This window comes from Gadus macrocephalus, chromosome 7 (genome assembly GCF_031168955.1).
Source record: "Gadus macrocephalus chromosome 7, ASM3116895v1".
Taxonomy (NCBI): Eukaryota; Metazoa; Chordata; class Actinopteri; order Gadiformes; family Gadidae; genus Gadus; species Gadus macrocephalus.
The window spans coordinates 15,436,916-15,446,844 of NC_082388.1; the positions used below are offsets into that span (position 1 = coordinate 15,436,916).

Genomic DNA, 9,929 nt, shown 5'->3' on the forward strand with positions numbered 1-9,929 from the left:
AATAACTATTATTTTTCAGTTCTTACTATTTTTGCAAACCAAATGCAGTTCACTAACATGTAATGAGCAATCCGCATGAGGAAATATGCCATTCTGAAATATGCCATTCACAGAAATATGTAAACCAGTGTCAACGGATATAAGACTACAAATTGTTTGCTCTGCTTTCTTTATGGAAAGAACCATTCGCAGTAAACACTTTTTAGAGTGTACATTTATAGTCTCCCATATTTAGACAAATCACACAACACCTTTGTGCATATTTACCAAAATGTGTTGATACTGTATACATCGTGATATTCACCATCCATACACATCCATAACACTTGCATTTGGAATGGGACACCACGCACACAACCACACAGCTTAATATCTAGCAGTGTTAGTGTAAGACAGGACCTGTTTAACAGATCCAACCCATGGAATAAATGCTACAATGTAGAGAGCATACATATTAAACATGCCTGAATTGTTTACTATTTATGTTTAAATGTTTTGTTGATTCATGTTATTTGCATTAGATCTCTGTGGTGTTACGGAGATCATCAGCTGAAGTCACAAGGATATGTATAAAGTTGTGGAAGCTGGTTACATCCTGTCTCATAACATGAACATTATTCTCTGGACGATGTGAGGACACAGCTCCTTTGTCTTGCTCAGGCACGTTTCGAGTGACACATTTACCTTTGTGGTGATTTACCTGACCTATGACGTTTGTGTTAATGTGTGAGACGTTCTCTCTCTCTACAAATGACAAACTATGACTAGAAGGTGCAGGATTCTCTCTATTTAATACCTGGCTGCCAGCCGTTACTGGTTCATGCACAACACTTTTGCTAAAATTCTAAAGCTAATATACTGGTGCATTGCTGCATTGCTAGGCCGTTCTTGCTGGTTTGGGTAAGGTCATTGAAGGCTTTAGGGAACCGGGCATTATATTCGCCCTATACCCATCTGCAGACTTTTATCTTTTCAATGTACCCCTATGGGAAACATTTAATCAGCAAAAAAGCTACATCAGCAAGAGACTTAGAGGCGAAATTCCCAACATTTTGGCATTTGTTGGGTTTGATACCTCTAAAACAGTCACGAATAATGGAGAACGTCAAGCAGAAGAAGGAGTTGGAATAATAAGGCTCAATTAACAACATTGCGGTTCGAGCAAACACACCAATAATATGAATGTGATGTTAGGTTGTTTGTAGTATGGATGGCAATATATTACACAAAGTATGAGGGTACTGCATTTAATGTAGGCATCAGAGTTTAACTTTCTGCCCAAAAAAGGGAACGGGAGTTTATTTCTGACCACAGCATTTCTGTGGTCGACCAGGAGCGATGAGCAGTTCTGTCATTCAGGTCAATTGTAAAAACCGGAGGAGCATCTCGTTGGTCAGGACCCCAGCAGCCAGTAGGAGAGACATGAGCAGCAGGGCCAGGCCCCGGCGTACAGCCAGCTGCCTGACTGTGAGGACCACTGCTCCACTGGCTCCCTGCTCTGGGGTTACCTGAGTGGCTCCTGGATCGGCAGCCCCAGAGGCCTTCCCCTGGTCTGTCTCACAGACCTTATCCAGCCAACAATCTGGAGGACAATTGCAAGAAGTTATATCGAGACATTTGCACGCAGCTGTATCAAGCTTGTTGTATGCTAACAGACCCAGATGGATTGGTGACAACAATGTAAAGATTCAACTAGAGGAGGAGATACAGTTCCAAAATCAGGTGGAAGATAAGTCAGAATTTGAATAACAATGCAGTGCGTGCCTTGTAACCACACAAAATCAAAAAGACAGATCAAAGTCATTTTACCCTTGTGCTCCATTACAGGCTTCTCCTTTCTATCTGTTAGGTGTGCACCTGCTCTCACTAATGCCTTTTCAGAGACAAGAACCACAATTAATCATCTGCATAATATATTTTTACATCGTACATTCATGTTTCTAGTACCAACCTCTTTGGTGACTTTCTGCCAGTCCATTTTGGGCAGATAGACTAAATAGAAACCACTCTCTATTGCAACGCAAACAAATAGTCCTGACCACAAACCTGAAAAGAAAGAAAAAGGGTCAAAATAGCTGACAAGTTTAGGTCATTTGGTTCAACAGTCAGTCACTATACCAGTCAGTCAGAATACCTAACTCATCCTTACCTACAATACCCAATCCAGCTGGGAACATGAGCAAAATTCCAATTGGTAATCCAAAGACGTAGTACCCCACCATATTGCACAGTGCACCAACCTTCTGCTTTCCTACACCTCGGATTACACCTCCAGTCACACCCTGCAGGCATTCAAAACACTCACTTTATATCAAATTCTGAGGACAATAAAATCAGTTTATGTAACATTGTTGGGACATTAAAATATGTCACTTTATGTCACATTCTGAGGACGGTAAACAAGTCCCTTTACGTCACACACAAACTTAATCACACATCAAACTTAGTCACTTCATGTCATGGGCTGGGGACATTAAGTAAAAAGTCATTTTATTTACGAGGTTATCATTTCAGGTTGGAAGGTACATTTTATTATGCTTTTATGAGAGCTCACCGCAATGGTTTCAGCGACATGTACAAAGCCATACAAGATCATGACATCACCAACCCGCTGAACAATTTTTCTAAAGGACCCCAAACAAAGGAAGAAAAGTAAACATATATACAAAAAAGATAATCTCCATAAAATGTAAATTTATTGCTTGTGAAATTTTCATGCAACTTTAAATTGTAAATGTTCACGTGCATATTGAATGCTACTGATTGATTGCCAAACATAAAGTTGATAAAAAATCATGAGACATTTCATCAGAGTCAATATAATGTCTCTTTATTGGAGTTAATACATGAACGATTGCAGTTAGGGTTTTGGATTTTGTGCAATAGACAGTGCCTGTGGTGTATTAACATAATGACGATTTTTTTTTACTAACGGATCTGTAGTGAAAATGTATCCAATCACGTCCTTCGAGACTCCGAGTACAACTGCAGTAATGCATGCCGCTATAGCTATCAGGGAGGTAATGGTGGAAATGGGAGGTAATAGTTGAAATGGGCAATAAGGGGCAATATACTTGCAAATATTTCAAATATTAAACACCAAGATGAGAATGACACATATATGAGGGACCAGTTTATATATAGTTGGGTTTCACACATACCTCCGACAATGACGTAGAGCTTGGAAGACATTATGGCCTGTTCCGTATTTCCAGCACCGAGGGCGTTTCCGACACGCACACTGGCCGCCACAGACACTCCCATTGGGATCTGGACCAAAGCATGAACCACAATTTGAGCAATTCCAGGCCCACTTTGAGACTTGGTGCCTACTGCATATCCTGTGTATCGTGGGAGGAGACCCAGTATCGCCTCCAAGTTGATATGTGGGAACCCCTCTGTTTATGATCTAAACATTTTTTGCTCACTGCCCAAAGTGTGTGGCCAATGGAAAATAAAATGTCCAGGGAAGCACTGATATCAGATAGTGCCTGTTGAGATTACCATATAAACAAAAGATGATATTTCGTAGACGATAGCCTGAGCGCCTAGCTCCACTTCGCTGATGAGGCCCGTGAGGAAGCCTCCCGCTTCATAGACCCACCAGGCCAAACAGTGCATCAACATGCTGGGAATGGCGATCTGGATGAAGGACCCCCACTCCTGCAGACAGTCAGGGGACCAACCTAGGGGTCACAGGTCAACAAAATGAGTTTAAGGTTTACCAGCTGAGTTTAGGGTTTGCACCGTGTCTGTAAAAAATGGTTTGAAGAGGTGACGTTTGACCAAGATTCAATGGTGTGGCACCATACCCTGGTATGGGCATGACAGAAGGGCCAACAGGTCTGGGGACGGAGGAAAGATCAAGACACACATGTTCCAAGACTGCCTCCAATGGTTTACCATGGATAATGTACAGATACAATCCGAATGGGCAAGGATAGAGTGCCTCTAGACGCTCTGGACCTCAAAAGCGGCAGGGACATTGAACGTCACCTCAGTGATGCGAAGGTTCTGGACCTGTGCAGGAAGTAGAGAGCACCTCCACCTGGAGCAAACCCCTGGATAAGGTGTGGTGGTTCTCATGCTACGGAGTGGACCAGGGTGAGAGCAGGTGTGAGTGGAGATACTCACTGAGGCAGTGAGGAATCAGAGAGAGAGCTGACCTGCCCATGTAGCCCGGTGCAGACCCCGGCAGTTAATGTAGATGAACAGGAATGCGGCCAGAGCGTACTGCGATATCGCATTGGCTGCAGCTGAGCCTCTTCAGAAGGTGCAAGCACAGCACAGAGAGAATCCAGCCGAACATGTTACACACACGTTATTCAAAAGATGCTTGCAAACAGAATAAGCGTTAGAACCTCCCTAAATCCTGCACCATTATCACTAGATATCTGCACATTTTAGAAACTGGATTCAAATTATTTACTTACGCAACACCCATATCCAGCACATTGAGGAAAATGTAATTGATGAGTAGATTTACAACATTCACAATGGCCCCAGTTATCACCTGGGGCCACATGATGCCCTGCAGGTCAACACAAACAGTAACAAAGGATATGGGTCAACAAAAAATGTAGGAATCAAACCCTATCAGAAACAAGAGCATCATAATACCTACAAATTCTCTATATTGGTACAGTATGTTAGTGTTTGAGCAGAGTCTGGTGAATTCCAGTTCTCTCAGGTTAACATAATCAATGACCTGATTCTGGAGATATCGTCCCTGTAGAAGGTACATAAAAGTAGCCTGAAAAACATGAAACACAGCTGAGATCACATTATGACGAGGAATTAAACATGAATAATGTAGGTGACGGTATGTTAGTTATTTCTTGAACCTAGAGGGTTTGTGCAAACGTGCAAACAGAACCTACTGGCAGAGAAGGCATGACGATTTCCACATACAGCTGGGATAATCTATAAAAAAGAAATGTCATTAATGTGAAGGTTCGTAGCTTAATGGACATATCTGTAGTCAATGCTGATTAATGACGATTTCAATAATTGTATCAATAAAATCACATACAATAACTGATATATTCTATAAATAAAAACTGCTGGCCAGCCCGCACCTCTCTTTTTGTTTACAATAACATCCTACGTTTCTCATTTTACAATCCCAAAACCCCTCCACTGATGCCCCCCACACAGCTGAGCTACGCTGAGTTCTTTTTTTATTCTGAAAGTCTCCCGCCTAATTACTGGAAGGGGCTAAATGTTACACATTGGGACCTCGGGTGTGTTGATGAAGATTTTTGCAGTCATTTTAAAATATATGCATCAACACAGTTTCGGTCTGTCTGCCATTCAAGGTAAGCGAATTGATCATGTTATTGACCTGGCAATTGTAACACTCTGTCTGACAGCAATTAGAATGGACTGTGTGTTGATAAGAACCGCCCAGCAGGGGAAACAGGCCAATAGCAGGATGAGGATTCCTCTTTGGAGAATGACTCCCACTTGCTTGAAATTCCCACTACCAAAGGTCTGTGGTAAATAGTGAATATCAAAATAACAACTCTGAAATCATGATACTATTATAAACATTGACAATTTTGTATGGATAATTTATATAAAATGATGATGTCTACTAGTGCCCTCTACCTGAGACATGAGAGTATCACAGGTTGAAGACAGTCCAAACCCAATGCTGATACCAGTGACGTTTATTACCTGTATAGAAGTTCAATAAAACATCATGAATTCGACATAAACAAACGTAGAAGACAGAAAACATCTGTTTGCAGTGATTGACTATGTGGAAAAGGTTGTTATTTAGGTTAAAGGCACTATTTTCTTACCCATATCGCCAATGCTACAGCATTCAGCTCGTTATTTCCAAGGTGGCCACAGAACACCATACTGACAAAACCGATTAGAAAGGTCATCAACTGTGAAAGGAACTAAGAAGAGTAGGGTGGTTTATAAACGTATGGTGTGGATTTACAACACCATGGCATCTATCCAACTAGAATAATTTAATAATAAATTAATCAGTAAAGATAATAGTCCAACATTTAGGGGGAAGTATATTTACAAGATCTACTCATGCAAACAACAATTCTGAAAGTGTTTTGACGATAAATCTTGATTATTAAAACACTTTAATCAAAGCAAGGGCACACACTAATCCTGCACTGTGTAAGGTTTTTACGGCAGCCATCAAATGTGTTCAGATGGCCACAGCGACCACAGCGAGAGGATATAAATGGATAAGTTGAGCCTTCATTAGGGTTCCTTATTCATAAAAATAGGTTTGAACCAAATATAGGTTCAGAAAGTTACCCAGTGCAGGTTTAAACATTAGCTATGGTAATGTTGGTGGATGTTGATGATTTATTAGTAATGGTCCCCTTTTATATGCAAGCCTATACTACCAGTCCTAGTACATACAATAAACAAGGGAAAATAGAAAAAATATCAAGCTTAATAATTATTATAAAATCGGTAGCACTTTAAAATAAGGCTACATTAATTAACATTAGCACAGTAATAATCTTTATTATATACTATTAGCATACGGGTTAGGGTTAAGGTTGGGTTAACCCTAACCACTAACACTAAACATATTAAATCATTTATACATCAAAACATGAAGACCAACCATTAGTTAACTGTTAATTAACTGTCTTAGTTGATGGTTAGTTAGTTCTCATGTCTACAATATCTGATTAATGATCCTTCATTGTAAAGTATTACCACCAAATCTGATATGTTTAAAAGCATTTGTTACGAGGAGAAACAAATGCTCTGTACAAATTCGTAAAATGACCAACCGGAGCTCCATTTACAAGTGAATTCAATCTTACAATTGGAGATGACACTTTGAAGAGTAGGATCAGCTCCTTCTTATGCTCCTCAGCTATCCATTTCCTAATGGGTTTCATCTTGTCCACTGTCCTGACCCTCACACACCGTCCGGGAACAAGGGCTCAGGTTTGTGTCACTTTTCCACTTTCACCCGAAGCGCATGGTACTATAGCTAGTTATACATCCATGGGTTTGGCCTGTGATGGTCAACTGCCAGTCTAGCTATCAAACACTTTGAGCTTGGGTGAAAGTGTTGAGGATGAAAACCCATCCTTTAGCAAAATATGAGGTCGAGAAGGACTCTAACTGAGGACTCTAACTGGAGTATTGACTAGTTAACACTAACCTCTAAGTTAGTGAAAGTTAACAACTACAGCAGCTGCAGTTTGTTCAAAATCCAGCCGCTAGAGTTCTAACAAAGACCAAATTTTTTTAACATATTGCACCAATTCTTAATTTGTTACATTGGCTCCCTGTATTTCAAGAGAATTTGCTTTCAAATCATACTGCTCACTTATTAATCCCTACATGGTTTAGGGTCAAAGTATATAACTGATATGCTTCCACTACATAAACCTTTTAGACCACTAAGATCTTCTGAGACCAATCTGTTAATTATCCCCAGAGTAAACACGAAACATGGGAAAGCAGGATTTAGTTACTATGCAACAAATAGATGGAATAATCTCCCTGAGGATTTAAGACTTGCCCCAACTCTGACCACTTTTAAAACAAGACTGAAGACTTTTATGTTTGCTTTAGCTTTCTGCTACTTTCACTTTTTTAACTTTGCCTTTATTTTATTTAATGTACTTTTTTCTTTTATTACTTAAATTTATTGTATGTTTGCTAAAGCTTTCTGCTAAACATTTAACGCATATATCTATAAGGTAGGTACGTATATACCTTTTATTCATTTTATTGTCTGACCATGTTTCTATGTGAATCACCTTGAATCTGCCTCTTGTATTAAAAGTTCTATATAAATAGGGAAGCCAGTGGAGGCCCCAGAAAAGGGGGGTTCACATGGAAGAATTTAGGTAGGTTGAACACGAGGCTTGCTGCAGCTCCATGGATAAACTGCAAAGGTTTAATCGCTGAGGAAGGGAGCCCAGCCAGGACCAAGTTTCAGTAGTCGATACGGGAGATGACAAGCGCTTGGAGCAGGAGCTGAGCTGCTTCCCTTGCGAGGAAGGGCCGGATCCTGCAGATGTTGTAGAGGGAAAATCTGCAGGATCGGGCCCAAGTCCTTCAGGTATGCTTTAGGTGATGGTCCGACTGCCCATCAGCATCAGCACTTGGACTGTGCTGATGACTGTCAGATATTCTGAGATGCGTGTTACAATCAGCGGAGAGGAAAGAGAGGAATAGCTGTCGAGTGTCATCAGCGTAGAAGTGATAGGAAAAACCTGGTAATGTGATTACAGAGCCCAATGATCTAGTATACAGGGAGAACAGAAGGGGACCGTGTACAGAGCCTTGAGGGACACCAGTGTCGAGAATGCAGGGTTTGGACAAGGAGCCATTCAATGTGACCTGATAGGTGCGATTTGATTCGTCAGGCAGGATGTGAACCAGGTCTACTACTCAATGCTGTTTTAATACTTTGGTACTCTGTGAGGTTGTTTGATTGTGCTTGATCTTAGGGATAAACAAAGTGTATCATATCGTATATTTGCCCCTCTGGCTTTGCTGCTCTTCTGCACAACCTTGTTTGTTTTTTTTCTTCTAGGCTTTTCTATATGCTTGAACTCTGAATATTGTTAATGGTCGGGTTTTACTCTCAACCAGTTTGCAGTAACCAGTAGGACGACTAATATTAACTCTGAAATCACGACCATGACATGATGTTTGATACCACATTGTTTCTAAAAGATAATACATCTTCCAGTAGTTTTGTGGAGATTGTTCATCAAGATCAGACATAGATGTATGTTCTTTATTGGTGTCCGTGACATATACATTTTTTCTGAAAACAAAGCGAATAACAGACAATGTCCGCTGCAATCCTAGTTAAAAAAAAATACTCTTTTGTACAAGGATGTCATGGATGTGTTTCCTGAGGAGTATACAGCATCCTTTAGGCGTGTGAAATCGATCAGGATACATGAGAAAGCTTCATCCCACAGGAGATTTAATTGTTTACTATTCTCTTGAATCCATCAAAGAGCAAACATTTTGCCTGGGGAGAAGAGAGAAGACTCAGTTTGCTTTTGCTTTGCTTGTTATACTTGTAACACTTGGCACAGGCAAGCACAAGTGTGAGTGTGTGTGTGTGTGTGTGTGTGTGTGTGTGTGTGTGTGTGTGTGTGTGTGTGTGTGTGTGTGTGTGTGTGTGTGTGTGTGTGTGTGTGTGTGTGTGTGCGTAGGTGTGTGTGTGTGTGTGTGTGTTTGTGTTAACGGGCCTGTGCATGTGTTAGTTTGTGCAGGTACGGGCATGCACTAACTGTTTGTGTGTGTGTCTGTGTGTGTGTATGTGTGCGTGCACAAATGTATGTTAGTTGATGCAGGTGTGTGTATGTGTGTGTGTGTCTGTGTGTGTTTGTGCATGCATGTGTGTGTGTGAGCGGACCTCATGCCAGCGCAGTGTGTCTGGGGGTAGTGCTATATGGCAGTGAGGGCAGGTGTCATTCTGATCCACCAGGTCCTGGTTCCGGATGACCCAGCTCGGACCCTCGCTCCCCCACAGGGGGAGTGCAGTGGAGCGGGAGGAGTAGGCCACGCCAAAGTGAGGCCGCGGGTCTGTCTGGTAGTTCACTTTCTGGCCACTGGGGGGCACTGGTGTCACAGAATTGTAGTCCTGTTGCAACACCATCACGTCAGGCTGTGCAAGAAATTTGGACCAAAAGTTACAGGTTGTGTTGCTAATGCTTAACCATGTTTCAGATGCGTCACTGTTTAATTTTTCTTCACTTCAACAGAGGAATGTTGACAGTGATACTTTAACCTGTCCATGATCATGAGGGCGATGCTCTGGCTCAAGAGACCTCAGGCAATACCAGCAGGGCTCTGAGACTCGATCTAAGATGCAAAGTTAGACTAGGTTAACACTGATGCACTTTTCATTTCACACACATAGATGCACTATTTTGGAGTTCAATAACCCCAAAATA

At 41.3% G+C, this 9,929-nt stretch overlaps 2 protein-coding genes across 4 annotated transcripts in view; both read right to left on the reverse strand.

Moving 5' to 3' along the window:
- Positions 1-1,231: 1,231 nt before the first annotated feature.
- Positions 1,232-7,265, reverse strand: LOC132461633 (multidrug and toxin extrusion protein 1-like). Of its 2 annotated transcripts, none has more exons than XM_060056869.1 (16): positions 6,816-7,265; positions 5,808-5,868; positions 5,611-5,679; positions 5,345-5,493; positions 4,881-4,923; positions 4,709-4,753; positions 4,434-4,531; positions 4,167-4,264; positions 3,505-3,686; positions 3,162-3,270; positions 2,934-3,009; positions 2,555-2,624; positions 2,150-2,282; positions 1,952-2,046; positions 1,810-1,873; positions 1,232-1,582 (listed from the first exon to the last, which is right to left on the reverse strand). In XM_060056869.1, exons 2-16 carry the CDS (start codon positions 5,865-5,867, stop codon positions 1,356-1,358), a joined length of 1,518 nt encoding a protein of 505 aa, XP_059912852.1. In that variant the 5' UTR covers position 5,868; positions 6,816-7,265; the 3' UTR covers positions 1,232-1,355. The 2 variants fall into 2 exon arrangements, with proteins under 2 accessions (XP_059912852.1, XP_059912851.1); XM_060056868.1 differs by having other exon boundaries at positions 5,808-5,909; positions 6,816-7,257.
- A 1,476-nt stretch (positions 7,266-8,741) lies between these two features.
- LOC132461130 (uncharacterized) overlaps positions 8,742-9,929 on the reverse strand; it is a 2,627-nt gene continuing 1,439 nt past the window's right edge. Inside the window, exons 4-6 of one of the 2 annotated variants that reach the window (XM_060056176.1) lie at positions 9,764-9,837; positions 9,389-9,640; positions 8,742-8,998 (exon numbers count right to left, since the gene is read on the reverse strand). In XM_060056176.1, coding sequence (XP_059912159.1) covers positions 8,951-8,998; positions 9,389-9,640; positions 9,764-9,837 — 374 coding nt within the window. In that variant the 3' untranslated portion in view covers positions 8,742-8,950. Of the gene's footprint in view, positions 9,641-9,763; positions 9,838-9,929 lie in introns of both variants that reach the window. The other variant, XM_060056175.1, reaches the window with a different exon arrangement.

Coding starts and splice junctions, on each gene's coding strand:
- LOC132461633 (XM_060056868.1), bottom strand. CDS start 6,893: ATGAAACCCATTAGGAAATGGATAGCTGAGGAGCATAAGAAGGAGCTG. Junction 4,754..4,880: donor TCGTCATGCCTTCTCTGCCA/GTAGGTTCTGTT, acceptor CATGTTTTTCAG/GCTACTTTTATGTACCTTCT. Junction 4,265..4,433: donor GTGCTGGATATGGGTGTTGC/GTAAGTAAATAA, acceptor CACCTTCTGAAG/AGGCTCAGCTGCAGCCAATG.